At 47.0% G+C, this 14,665-nt stretch overlaps 1 protein-coding gene across 1 annotated transcript; it reads right to left on the reverse strand.

Moving 5' to 3' along the window:
• Positions 1–10,784: 10,784 nt before the first annotated feature.
• LOC121969122 lies at positions 10,785–13,085 on the reverse strand. The gene is made up of 4 exons (XM_042519044.1): positions 13,047–13,085; positions 12,213–12,950; positions 11,715–12,005; positions 10,785–11,363 (listed from the first exon to the last, which is right to left on the reverse strand). The coding sequence occupies exons 1-4, from the start codon at positions 13,083–13,085 to the stop codon at positions 10,785–10,787; spliced, it is 1,647 nt and encodes a 548-aa protein (XP_042374978.1).
• Between the last annotated feature and the right edge of the window lie 1,580 nt (positions 13,086–14,665).

Consider the following 14,665-nt stretch of genomic DNA (forward strand, 5'->3'; position numbering starts at 1 on the left):
GACAATGATGAACGCATTTACACAAGGCCTCGTGGACGGGGACTTCTTCCGCTCGCTCATTCGGAAGCCGCCTCGAGACTATGACCATATACTACACTGAGCCAACGAGTACATCAACGTGGAGGAGGCCCAAGCGGCTCGAAGAAAGGAAGCTCCGACTGATCGGGCTCCACCTACCGAGCGGAAGCCTCCCACCGCTCATCAACCGCCAAGAGGACCGAGGGCCGAAGCAATCCGCTCCCCTCATGTGAGGTCCCACGTGCAAGAGGTAGCGGCCGCCCGACCCAAGCCAAAGAAGAAATGGACCCCGATGTTCTGCTCCTTCCACCGGACGGACACGCACAACACAAGGGATTGTCGAAGTCTTCCCTTCGTGGCTCATCCCGTGCCCCGGAATGGCGGCCAACGGTCTCCCTCAGTCGACAGGCGACAGAGAACTAATGAAGCCGATCGGACGAGAGCTGATAGGCGACAGCAACAAAATCCCGATCAACATCGTTCTCCAAGGTAGGACAATCGCCGAACGTCAAGAGAACGGTCCCGACCGTCCGCTCGGGAAGAAGAAAATAGAAACAATATTTCCCGAGGCGAGATCAACATCATAGCTGGTGGGCCGACCGGAGGAGACTCCAACCGAGCCAGAAAGGCGAGCGTCCGGCAGCTCCAGATCCATGTAGTCGGCTGTAGCCGAGAACGATCGGAGGGACCCGAAATCAGTTTCGGGCCCGGGGACTTGGAAGGAGTTGAAGTACCCCACGACGACGCTCTGCTCATCAAAGCGGTAATAGCCAACTACACTATTTACCGCGTATTTATTGACACAGGAAGCTCGGTCAACATCATATTTAAGAAGGCGTTCGATCAACTACAAATTGACCGAGCCGAGCTACTGCCCATGACAACCCCACTCTACGGGTTCACGGGCAACGAAGTCCTGCCGGTCGGGCAAATCCGGCTAGCCATCTCACTGGGAGAAGAGCCGCTCAGGAGGACGAGGACAGCGAACTTCGTGGTGGTGGACTCTCCCTCATCCTACAACGTCATTTTGGGACGACCGACGCTCAGCGAGTTCCGGGCAGCCGTCTCAACCTTCCACCAGAAGATCAAGTTCCCCGTCGAAGACAAAGTAGGAGAGGTACGGGGAGACCAACTGGCAGCGCGGCGATGCTACATTGAAATGGTCCGAGCAGAAGCAAGTTCCGCTCGGAAATCGCCACGGATCGAGGTGAATACTATAACTGAAAAGCCTCCCTCTTTAGTTTACGAAGAAAAGGAGGAAGTACAGATACACCCCACCCGATTGGAGGCTACAACATTCATCGCGTCCGATCTGGAGGTGAAGCAGAAAGAGGAGCTGATCCAATGCCTCAGAAGAAACCATGATGTCTTCGTCTGGTCGACACATGAGCTGCCCGGAATTTCACCAAGTATTGCGCAGCATGAGCTCCACGTCCGACCGGACGCTCGGCTAGTCAAGCAGAAAAAAAGAGATTTCAGCACCGAGCAGAATGCCATCATCCGAGCAAAGGTGGAGAAACTCTTGGAAGCCGGCCATATACACGAGGTTCAATTCCCGAGCTGGCTGGCGAATGTGGTGCTAGTTTCCAAGCCCAGCAACAAGTGGAGAGTGTGCGTCAATTTTCGGGATCTCAACAAAGCTTGCCCGAAAGACTTTTATCCCCTACCCCGAATAGATCAGCTGGTGGACTCTACGACCGGATGCGAATTAATATGTATGTTCGATGCTTACCAAGGCTATCATCAAGTGCCGCTCGCCCGTGAAGATCAAGAAAAAGTCAGCTTCGTGACGGCCGACGGCACATATTGCTATAATGTGATGCCGTTCGGATTGAAGAATGCGGGAGCCACCTATCAGCGCTTGATGAATAAAGTATTCAGAGAACAGATCGGGCGAAATCTGGAAGTGTATGTGGACGACATTCTCATCAAGACCGTCCGAGCGGCCGATCTCTTCAAAGACATGGAGGAAACCTTTCGAACGCTGCGCAAATATGGAGTCAAGCTAAATCCCCAGAAGTGCCTGTTCGGAGCAAAAGGAGGGCGTTTTCTGGGATACATAGTGACCGAGCGGGGAATCGAAGCAAATCCCAGCAAGGTGAAAGCTCTACAAGACATGCCGCCTCCAAGAAATACAAGGGAAGTGCAACGTTTGACCGGTCGGATAACCGCCCTGTCCCGATTCATCTCCAAAACTGCCGACCGGAGCCTCCCTTTTTTCAAAATCTTGCGCAAGGCCACAAGGTTTCACTGGGATGAAGAATGCGATCGGGCGTTCGAACACTTGAAGGCATATCTGAATTCTCTCCCGGTATTGGCCAAGCTGGCTGCGGGTGAGCCACTTTGTATTTACTTGTCTTCAACCGAGCAAGCAATCGGCTTGGCGTTAGTGAGGGCGAGCGGAGAGGAGCCCGTGTATTTCCTTAGTCACATTTTAAAAGATGCTGAATCTCGCTACACTGGACTCGAAAAGCTGGCTTTTGCTCGCCTTCGCCCATACTTCCTGGCGCATACCATCATTGTCAAAACCAATAGCCCGCTCGGGCGTGTATTATTGAACCCAGAAGCGTCCAGGCGGCTCATCAAATGGACGACGGAGTTAAGTGAATTTGACATCCAATACCAGCCTCGCTCGGCGATCAAAGTGCAATCCTTGGCCGATTTTGTGACTGAGGTGCAAAGGCCGGAGCCGGAAGCTATGTGGAGAATATATGTGGATGGGTCGTCCACTCGGCTCGGAAGCGGGATTGGAATATTGTTGCTCTCCCCTCAAGAAGAAAAGATGCACTTATCCGTCCGGCTGGATTATAAAGCTACCAACAATGAAGCAGAGTATGAGGCCCTCATAACCGGCTTGCAGGCAGCCCGACATGTGGGATTCGCAGTTGGCTGCTCAGCAGCTCTCTGGTACCTTCGAAATCAATAGTGCTCGGCTCAAGCTCTACGCTGAAGCCTTCGAGAAGCTCAAAGCCGATTTTAGAGAAGTTATTGTCCAGAAGATACCCAGAGCAGAAAATCAAGCAGCCGATGAGTTAGCCAAACTCGCGAGCTCAATAACGCCGGTCGCCATTCAGCAGCCAATTGAAAAAGTACTGTTGGTGGCGCACGTCGACCGGATGGAAGGCCTCACGTTTCCAAGCGACTGGCGGACACCCATCATAGAGTTCCTCCGCTCGGGCGCCACACCATCCAATGAGAATGAAGCCCAGCTGCTAAGGACGAGAGTCGGTCGGTTCACACTCATCGGAGATCAGCTTTACAAAAAGGCTTTCTCACGCCCGCTGTTGAAATACGTGAGCTCGGAGGACTCGGCTTACATCCTCCAAGAAGTATATCAAGGATCGTGCGGAGGGCATCCGGGCGGACGATCACTAGCTAAGAAGATCCTGCTAGCTGGATACTTTTGGCCGACTTTACAAGCGGACGCCGCTCGGACCGTGTCGACGTGCCTTTCATGCCAGAAGTACCATAACTTCTACCACCGACCGGCAGAGGAAATGAAGGCCGCCACTGTGTCTTGCCCGTTCTACCAATGGGGAATGGATATTGTGGGTCCGTTTCCTATGGCGACCGGACAGCGAAAATTTCTATTAGTGGCGGTTGATTATTTTTCCAAGTGGGTGGAGGCCGAGCCGCTAGCCAAGATCACCGAGCAGATGGTCAAGAAATTTATTTGGCAGAACATCATCTGTCGGTTCGGCATCCCCCGTCGACTTATCTCCGATAATGGGCGGCAATTCATAGGAAAGTTGCTCGAAGATTGGTGTCAAAGCTATGGCATCAAGCAACACTTCACGTCCGTGGCCTATCCCCAAAGTAACGGTCAAGCCGAGGTAGCCAATCGGAAAATTCTTCGCATTTTGCGCGCTCGGCTCGATCACTTGGGAGGAAGTTGGGTAGATGAAGTGCCGGGCGTCTTATGGGCCATCCGAACGACTCCAAAGGAAGGGACGGGCGTCATGCCTTTCCACTTGGTGTATGGCGGCGAAGCGGTCATTCCTGTTGAAGTCGGCGTCGAGTCCGCTCGGATCCAAAATTACGATATGGACAACGCCGAGCGGAGGAACATAGAGCTGGATTTGGTCGAAGAAGAAAGAGCCAAGGCGTCCGTTCGGCTGATGGCGTACCGGCAGCGGATGAAGCAAAACTACAACCACCGCGTAATCCCCAGATCATTCCAGGTCGGCGATCTTGTCTGGAAGAAAGTCAAGCCGGTCGGCGACGTTGGCAAGCTAGAGGCACCGTGGGCGGGCCCCTTCAAGGTTATTGAAAAGCTCCGCTCGGGCGCTTATTATTTGGAGGATGAAGACGGGCGTCAACTGGACCGGCCGTGGAGCGCGAATCATCTCCAGCCTTATCGGGCTGGGTGAAAGGTGCACTAATGTAACTTATTTTTGCATATATTTTGGTCGCCCGTACCCTTGTAATGCAGGAAGCAAAATTAATTCAAAGGATGGCCAATGGGTTTGCCGAGCGGCTGTATTGAAGTTAGCCTTAAAAAAGGCCGTCGAGCTCCGACGTTAAATATCGAGAGACGAGCCGGCGTCTATAAACGTCCGAGCGGAAGACCGTCGAGCTCCGACGTTAAATATCGAGAGACGAGCCGGTGTCTATAAACGTCCGAGCGGAAGACCGTCGAGCTCCGACGTTAAATATCGAGAGACGAGCCGGCGTCTATAAACGTCCGAGCGGAAGACCGTCGAGCTCCGACGTTAAATATCGAGAGACGAGCCGGCGTCTATAAACGTCCGAGCGGAAGACCGTCGAGCTCCGACGTTAAATATCGAGAGACGAGCCGGCGTCTATAAACAGCAGATCCCGTAAGTCAGATCCCGTCTATAAACAGCAGATCCCGACGTTAAATATAGATTTGATGAAGATTTTTCACTCTCCCCCTAAGTCATCTCGATTTTCTTATTGTCAGGTGCTTCTAGGGTTGCTTTTTTAAGGATGTATTTTTTTTCTTAACAGCAGATCCCGTCCAGTGGAATAAGATTTGGTTGTTGTTATAGTCTTTTTATTTTTTTTTCTTTCTTATAGTTAATTTACCAAAAAAAAAAAAAAAAAGATAAGTGTCACATGTATAATCAAATTTTGAGTGAATTAGCTATTCTTACTATCAAACTTAGGTCCATTAATTAGTATTTGTATATTATTTGATCCCGTCCGGAAGCTGAGTCGGACAGAGGCTGACTGCGTTGTCCTTGGTGTTGACGGAAAGTCGTGGAAGCACCTGGTTGATCTGGCACCTACCGGAAGGGTTCTCACGAGCGGATAACGGGGGTGATGACGGGGACGACGACGCGAGGGTTTTGCGCACACTTAGACAAGTCGTCTCTACGTTTAAGACCAAGAACCAGGGAAAAAGTCTCCGGGTTAGACCCTCTGATGCTCAAGTCAGATACTTTTTTCCCAGAAGCACAGTGAAAGGATGAAAAGTAAAAGACAAGTGCGAAAACATGAGTGAGCGTACCTGCGTAGAGACAAAGCCCCCCTTTTTATATGACTATGGGTACTTCTGGAGTCTGACGGGTGTCAGAGAATGTCGGGTGTCAGGATTTGTCTGGCGGTGAATGACATATGGCATCTTCCTATAGGTTTAAGGAGGAATCGGTGGGCGATGAGCCTTAGACCGTTAGCATATTCCCTGACATGCAGTGATTATTCTCTGACGACTTGTTACGATTCCCTGACTTACTTGTCGTATAGTGTAGGCTCGCCCCGGTCTGTTAACCCTCGACTGGGTCCTCATACCTGCAAGTCTTAACCTGTATGCATAGACCTACCTTTTCCTGGCGCATTCCCTGACTTGTTTGTTGTCCCGCAAATCCAGATCTGTACGTCCTGCCCTGCATTTGTCATTCGGTCTATCCCGATAGATCCAGACCTGCATCTACCGCCCTGCTATTCGAGCCCTTTGTTTATCATTCCTCAAGTCTCGTCCCGTATGCACGGCCTTGTTCTGTATCTTATCCTGACCTGTAATCCTTGGTTTGCATATCCCAACCTCTACGTCCTGATCCGTGTTTCCTGTCCTGTCCGTCTTGACTTGTGTCTCCTGTTTTGCCTGTCTTATCCTGTGAGTTCCTGACCTGCAAACCTTAAGCTGCCTATCCTATCCTGTCCATCCTAATCCATATATCCCAACATGTACGTCATAATCCGTGTATCCTGTGCCGCAAGTCTATAAGTCCTGACCTGTAATCCTTGGTTTACATATTCCGACCTGTACGCTTTGGTCCGTGTATCCTATGCCACAAGTCTATAAGTCCTGACATGTATGTCCTACCTTCCGAGTTCTAACTTGACATGTAGGCATAACTCCGAAATGTCACTTGTGTCCGACCAGGACCATCTTATAACCTGGCCCTTTGAACCTCATGTAGGCCGGACTTTTGACTTCCACGTAGGCCGGACTTTTGACCACCACGTAGGCTTGACTTTTGACCGCCACGTGAGCTTGACTTTTGACTGCCTCGTGGGCTTGACTTCTGACCGCCCCGTGGGCTTGACTTCTGACCACGTCCGTTGTCCGACCCCACTATCATGCACCGTAACACAAGTCTCCCCCTCAAGTTTAGTCGAAGGAGGCTCCAGTCCGACTGACTAGACCCAAGTCCCGTTCTCACCTGACCTTGCCTTTGTGTCTCTTTGGCTGTTGGCCCTTTTCCCGATATCCCACTCAGAATTTATCACCCTTCCTATGTGAGTCTTTATTGCCCGCGCGTTTACTCTGCTATCCTCGATCCTGCTATTTTCCCATAAATGCTACACTATTTCCCAAATATCTTCACATGTTCCGAAGTTAGCTCTTCACATTCCCCTCCTTTAAAGAGGGGCCGCGTATACTGCTGCCCTCACTTTCCTCAGGCTACCTTCTTTTGTATTCATGGAATCAGATGAGGTATCTTCTCTGCGCCATCAACTCACTCATTTGACCCAGTTACTAACTCACAGAGATGAGGCTCTGCTTGAAATGATGCAGAGTAGGGATCTTCAGTCCTCTCTCTGTCGGAAAATGGAAGAACTCTGGCTGGCAGCTAAATCCAGAACTCGAACCGAGGTAGCTCTCAAGCATAAGGGTCATTCAGATCTGAGGAGTCAGACTCATTTTATTGCCTATCTGAAACTGAAGCATGAGGATACTGTAACCCTCCTACAAGAGGAAAATCTGATCAAGGATGAAACCATCACCCATCTGCAAAGCAGCATCCAACGCATCAAGGAAGAACTGACTCAAGCACAGGCTCATCTAATGAAGAGGAACCAGGAGTCTTGTTCTTGTAATAGTGTGAACCCTTGATAAATGTTGCCCAACTCTTATTAAATAAACGTTGTTTCTGCATTATCTGCATATTAGGGCGTGGGTCTGTATTTCCTTGTCTCTCCTATTATCATGTTCTATATGCACATGTCCCTAAGAGAATTTGCTAGAAAAGATAATTTAGAAAGGATAATTTACTTACCACACCTTTTTCTTACCATAAGGGGTGGGAAGTTGTGGTTCATACGAACCCGCCTGTTTGCATCTCCTATTGGTGATAGAAGTATGACTGCAGATCTATTGAGCATGAAAGTATACCTTGCGGCTTCACATTGAGGCGAGAGTAGGAAGTATTGATCGAGAATGTCATTAGTCGTGAGTGCAAGCTCACTTATAACTTGCACTGAGGCGAGAGTCTGGGATCCGACCTCAAAGGTCGTTGGGCGTGAAAGCATGCTCACTTATAACTCGCACTGAGGCGAGAGTCTGGGACACCGACCTGGAAAGGTCGTTGGGCGTGAGAGCATGCTCACTTATAACTCGCACTGAGGTGAGAGTCTGGGATTCGACCTGGAAGGTCGTTGGGCGTGAGAGCATGCTCACTTATAACTCACACTGAGGCGAGAGTCTGGGACACGACCTGGAAGGTCATTGGGCGTGAGAGCTGTTGGTTGCTACCGGGAATATCGTACCGGTTTTCCTGTACAAAAATTTTGTACAAGTCTTGAACCATTCCTAACAACCTATTGTGTTCTTTAGAAATTAAATTTGGAATCACAAACAGAACTTAACATTATTGATTCCAAATTCAACTTATCTGTTCTTAGTGGTTTAGACTTGGATCGCAAACGATGCTTAACATTATTGATCCAAATCCACCCATGTTACAAATTCAATTAAATATTAATTTCAGAGATTGACTTCCAGGTTAAACATGGTGATGCACTAGGCCTTCTTGGGTATGTGAGCATCCACCACTTCCTAGACAAAGCCTTTCAACGAAATTTAATATTTAATTTCCTTATAGTAACCCTAGGTTTAACCAAAAAGAACAATCGAATTACAAGTTCGAAAAATAAAAGAAACACAAAATCGAAAACATAAATTCGATTACCTAGATTCATTAGCCTCTTGTGTTTGGTATTTTAAGATCTAAATAAAAGGATGAACTAGTTATGATGCGGAAACTAATAACTAGTTATACCTTTTATAGCTTATAGACCTAACGATCTTCTGTCGTATTGCTCTTCTTATCTCGGACGTCATGTGGGCGACGATCTACCGAGACGAGAATCCACCCAAGCCTCCTTCTTCTCCAAGCAAGTTTCGGCCAACAACAAACTCCTTGAGTTCAAGAACTTCAACCACCAACCAAGCTTCAAGGGATGCTAGGAAACATTGCCTCCTTTCTCTACTTCTTCCCCAAGCAAACAATGCACAGTTATATCACAACCTCGAGAGGATTGATGATAGTACCTATTCTACCAGAGTTGGTGGGACAGACATCCAGTTTACCCCCTCACTCATCCGCACTAGTTTAGAGCTTAGGGCATCTACATGTCCCTTTCTATGCTACCCTAGTAGGGATTTGCCATTTGGCAATCTCTACTCCCATATTAGATTAGATACCATCTATATGTACTTTTTCGGGGAGGAGAGACCACTTGGCTTGACTGAGTTCAAGTCAATCTCTCTTAGGGTTCAGGACTATGTGATGTATAGAGACCTGATAGCCTGTATCTTGTCGATCTCATCTCGGGATGTCCCGAAGATGTGACCATGGCATTCATTCCTTTTGTATGCCTTGAGTCACCGTTTAGACATAGACATAGTATTACATATGTTCTAGAACATTATTTATGCATCTAGTACAGTCGTATCCCATGTAGTCCATATGCTCTACTATTATGTTTTGACATACATCTTTTCGACCCTTAGGATAGACACGACCAGAGGGACAGTGACCCCTCTTACCCTATATAACGAGTTTGGGCAGCACAATCTTAGATTAGCCCGTGTTCACATCACCGATGAGAGGATTCTAGCCTGGAGGGGTCGACCACAGCCCGTCGTTGCTCCGATTGATCCAGAGGTCGAAGATGCACCTCCCGACATTGTCCCAGACGAGGGAGAGGAGTGGTCCGACTTCTTAACCGAGGAATTTTTCGGAGATCCATTACCTTCCACCTCCGCCGAGCCTTCCACTTCAGCCGGGCCTTCGACTTCGACATCACTTTCCATCGAGGATAGACTCGCTCGTCTCGAGGTTTAGTCCATTCAGACGCAACAGGTTGTTCTAGATAGCCATCGCTCCCTCCGATCCCTTCGATCCGAGATAGCTGTCGGATTTGCCTCTCTCCGGGATGAGATACGTCGGCAGGGACAACCTGCACCCGAGCAACCCCTTGCACCACCTCCAGCTGACGACCCTCCAGCTGATGATCCTACTCTTTGACGCTATCATTTCATGCATTGTACCTTGGATTTTGGACATAGACACTTTCATTTCCTAGTCTAGTTGTACTTGTGCTTAGTAGAATTCAGTTACTCTGCTTATTTCAGCTTACCAATTTTTTATGTTCTTTTATTCGCCAGTTGGGCCGTCAGTTGGGCCGCCCAAGGGACCGCCAAGGTGCCGCCAAATGGGCCACCCAAGGGGTCGTGGGGTCGGGCCGTTATAATAAAAAGGCGCTTTTTTATGGCGCTCACTCGGCTACCAGGATTCATAAACTTTAATACTTAGCCTGAAGGTCTAGAGTTCGAATCATGGGGAAGGCAAAAATCCATTGGCCAGGGGTGGGAGGATCTTGTAAGTAACGGCACGGCCGAGGGTCGTCGGTCGACGACATAAGGGGTCGCCAGTGGGCCGCCCAAGGGACCGCCAAGGGGCCGCCAGTTGGGCCACCCAATGGGCCAAGAGGCCGGGTCATTACAGCTCACCATGAAAACTGAACTGTCGCAAGCCCGTTCTGGCCTGGCTGGAGTTACCTCAGCTCTAGAAATATATAGGGCAAGAGAAAATAAACGCTGCAGGCTGAGTCGGGAAGCCTACCTTCGTTCTCGGGAGTTTGGTGTCCAGGTCGGAGACAACTTCGTGATCTCCATAGCTTATGGCGCAGCAGGGGCTCTTCGGCAATTATATGAGCAAGGGTATCTTACCGCTGCTCCTCCCGAAAATTTCGTAGATCATCATCGTATTTTGAACAAAATACCTGACGAAGTCTTTTATGCTTTTCAGTAATTTGTATTTGTGCATTGTGTAAACCGAACTACTCCATGCTTGATGTTCTATCTTACTTTGTTAATGTTCTATCTCACTTTTTGTTATCCGCTCTCTGAGTATGAGTCCGCAATGAGTTTGATGATTTTCAAAGAGTAAGAAGATAACAATCCTAAATAGGCGGACATTCTTACTGACCGATCGAGTAAGTATTCCCGACCTGATCTATCATACCTCCCTCAGACTTACACTTATCAGGGTCGGGTTTTACAAAAGATAAGGTTATGTGCGGTAAGACCGCAGATAGTTAGCGCTCCAGGGCCGGTTTAGATTCCTACCTCGGTTGTCCTGCAAGTAGTAAGCACCTGACGCCAACTTTCTAATAACTTTATAGGATTCATCCCATTGGGGTGCCAACTTGACCACGTCCCCCACAGGTTTCACTCGCTTCCAGACCAGGTCCCCTTCTCCGAATAAATGAGGAACCACCCTCCTATCATAACTCTGCTTCATCCTTTGTCGATAGGCTTCTAGCCTGGCCACCGTCCGTTCACGGATTTCACTAATGAGATCCAGCTCTGCCAGTCTCCGTTCGACATTCTCTTCGTCGTACAACATCCTTCTAGTGGAAGGCATCCTGATCTCTATAGGCACCATTGCTTCATTGTCGTAGACTAGATGAAAGGGAGTGAGGCTTGTGCTCTCCCGAGGTGTTGTACGGTGGGTCCATATAATACTTTGCAATTCGTCTACCCAATCTCCTCCAACGTGATCTAGCTTAACTTTCAATCCCCGCACAATTTCTCGGTTGATAACTTTTGTTTGCCCATTACTTTGTGGGTATGCTACGGATGTGAAGGCCTGAGTAATGTCGAACCCTTGACACCAGGCCTGGATCTTCTGACCTTGAAATTGTCTTCCGTTATCCGATACCAGCTTATGAGGTATGCCGAATCTGCACAAAATATTTTTCCACAAAAACTTAATAATCACTCCTTTTGTAATTCTGGCTAGGACTTCGGCTTCTACCCATTTAGAAAAGTAGTCCACTGCCACAAGCAGAAATCGTTTCTGACCGAGTGTCATAAGGAATGGTCCCATAATATCCATACCCCACTGATCAAAGGGACAAGAAACTATGAACGTCTTTAGCATTGAGGTGGACATATGTGTCAGATTCTGATGTTTTTGGCAAGATAAGCAAGTGTTCACCTGCTGCAGAGCATCCTTCTGTAAGGTAGGCCAGAAATAGCCAGCTAGCAGCACCCAACGAGCTAATGTTCCACCTCCAGCTTGATTGCCACAACACCTTTGATGTATTTCTTGTAAGGCATGTCCCGCCTCTTCCATGTTTAAACACTTGAGTAAAGGCCTGGAAAATGCTCGCTTATATAACTGATCTTCTATCATGGTGTAAGCATGAGCCTTTTTCCTGACCAGCCGTGCTTCTTCAAGGTCGGTTGGCAGGATACCTCGTTGAAGATAATTGATCATTGGTGCTCTCTAATCAATAAGCTCGTCCATGTTATTCTGAAGATCTATCTGAGCTATGAGGAAGGTCTGCGCTATTGACTTGTCCAAAACCCATGTGGTTAGAGAACTGGCCATTTTGGCTAACTCGTCAGCTCGACCATTATCTGTTCTGGGAATCTTGCTCACCTTGACCTGTTTGAATTCTTCTTTCATTTTCTCATAAGCCGCTCCTTATACCTGCAGCTTATCACTATTGATCCCAAAGTTGCCTGCTACTTGCTGGGTTACTAATTGAGAATCTGAGTATATGATTACTCGGGTATCTCCCACATGTCGGGCTACCTGCAGCCCTGCCAATAAAGCTTCATACTCTGCCTCATTATTAGTGGCTCTGAAATTTAATCGCACGGCTAGCTGCAAGATGTCTTCTTGAGGAGATATCAGAAGAACTTCGACACCACTTCCTTGCTGTGTGGACGATCCATCCACATATACCTTCCAAGTTTCTTCCGAATCAGTTTGATGAATCTCGGTCAGGAAATCAGCCAAGGCCTGCGCTTTAATAGTCGTGCGAGGTTGATAAGCTATATTATACTCTCCTAGTTCTGTCACCCACTTGATAAGCATACCCGCAACTTCTACATTGGTAAGGGCTTTACCCATGGAGCTATTAGTCAGAACTGTGATGGGATATGCAAGAAAATAAGGCCTTAGGCGTCGAGCCATGAGCATCAATCCATAGATTAACTTTTCCAAAGCTGTGTATCTAGACTCAACCCCCTTCAATAGATGACTAAAAAAGTACACCAGTCGTTGTAAATTGTCCTGCTTTTTCACTAATACCACCCCCACGACCTCAGGGGTGGCTGACAGGTAGACCCAGAGCGGCTCTCCAGTAATAGGCTTGAATAAAGAAGGAAAAGTCTCCAAATACTTTTTTAGCTCTTCAAAAGCTCGCGTGCATTCTTCATCCCACTGAAATTTGGAGGCTTTTCAGAGCACTTTGAAGAAGGGTGCTGCTTTGTCTGCTGATCTGGAGATAAACCGAGACAGGATTGTTATCCTGCCTACCAACTTCTGAGCCTCCTTCAAGTTCTGGGGAGCCTTCATGTCCCGGAGTGCTTGGACCTTCTCAGGATTGGCTTCAATTCCCACTTAGTTACCAAGTGTCCCAAGTGTTGGTCGGTCCTAGGAAGATCGTATCGGTTCCACTATACAAAAAATTTGTATAAGTGTCGAACCTTTCCTAAACAACCTATTGTGCTCTTTAGAAATTAAATTAAGAATCGCAAACAGAACTTAACATTATTGATTTCAAATTTAACTTATCTATTCTTAATAGTTTAAATTTGGATCGCAAGCGGAATTTAACACTATTGATCCAAATCCACCGATGTTATAAAGTTGATTAAATATTTATTTCTAAAATCGGCTCCCAGGTCAAACATAGCGAGGCACTAAGCCTTCTTGAGTATGGGATCATCCACCACTGCCTCAACAAAGCCTTTAATAGAAATTCAATATTTAATTTCCTAAAATAACATTAGGTTTAACAGAAAAAAACAATCGAATCACAAATCCGAAAAACAAAACAAAAGAAACACAACTTCGAAACAAATCTGAAACTCTAGAATCATATGCCTTTTCTGTTTGGAATTCATATAAAGAAGAACTAGCATGATGCGGAAAATAATTACTAGTTATACCTCTTCTTTGTATGCTAATAACCTCGAGATCTTCTGCCATATTCCTCGCCTCCTCTTGGACGTCGTGTGGGCGACGATCCTCCAAGATGAATACCACCCAAAGTCTTCTTCCTCCTTCTCTAAAATCCGGCCACCACCACCACAAAGAAATAAGAGAGCAAGGGGAAAAGAGAGGGAGAGAGGGCTGATCACAAGAGGGAGCACAAGCAAGAGAATAAGAATTGATGCCTCATGAGGCCTCCCCTTCCCTTCTTTTATATTACTTGCCCAAGGCAAATAAGGAAAGATTTTTACAAAAATTAAAAATCTTTCTCTTATTTTTCCTTTTCCCCTTTTATTTTTCCTATTGTTTCCCTTGATTGACTCAATCATTGATTGGATTATTGGTCGGCCCCTTGCTTGGGCACCAAGCAAGGGTGGCCAGCCCTTTAAAGGAAGGAAATAATCTTGTAAATAATTTTATAAGCAAAAAAGGAATGCTCTTATAAAATTTTACAAGCTCTCTTTTAATTTCCTAATGTGGATGTTAAAAAAGGAAAGTTTTAAAAATTAAAACCAAGTTTTAAAATTTAAAACTTCTCTTCTAAAATTTTCTTTTTTTAACATGATTACAAAAATAGAAAGTTTCAAATTTAAAACTCCCTTCCTTTTTTCTAAAACCATGAGGATGGTTAAAAAGGGAAAGTTTTAAAACTTTTAAACTTTCTTTTAAACCATATGGCCTAATTCAAATAAGGAAAGTTTTATTTTAAAATCTCTCTTTTAAAACTTATAGATATCTACAAAGAGAAGATTTTAAAAATTCAAAACACCCCTCCTAGTTTGAATTATGTGGCCGACCCTCTTAATTTTGCTAGTGGCCGACCCCTTTTGAGAAGATAGTGGCCGTGGCTTGGCCACAAAGCCTTGGGTTGACCCCCCTCTTGGACACCAAGATGGGCTTTATATGGATGGATTTGAGGCTTCATTGAGGCTACGACAGGG

The sequence above is a fragment of the Zingiber officinale genome, chromosome 4A (genome assembly GCF_018446385.1).
Source record: "Zingiber officinale cultivar Zhangliang chromosome 4A, Zo_v1.1, whole genome shotgun sequence".
Classification (NCBI taxonomy): domain Eukaryota; kingdom Viridiplantae; phylum Streptophyta; class Magnoliopsida; order Zingiberales; family Zingiberaceae; genus Zingiber; species Zingiber officinale.

Excerpts from the sequence above, each read along its gene's own strand:
- LOC121969122 (XM_042519044.1), bottom strand. The coding sequence starts at position 13,085 with ATGAAGGCTCCCCAGAACTTGAAGGAGGCTCAGAAGTTG. Across the intron at positions 12,951-13,046 it reads TGAAGGAGGCTCAGAAGTTG|TGGGATGAAGAATGCACGCG; the intron begins GTAGGCAGGATA and ends TCCAAATTTCAG. Across the intron at positions 11,364-11,714 it reads AGAAGGATGCTCTGCAGCAG|GCCTTCACATCCGTAGCATA; the intron begins GTGAACACTTGC and ends GACATTACTCAG.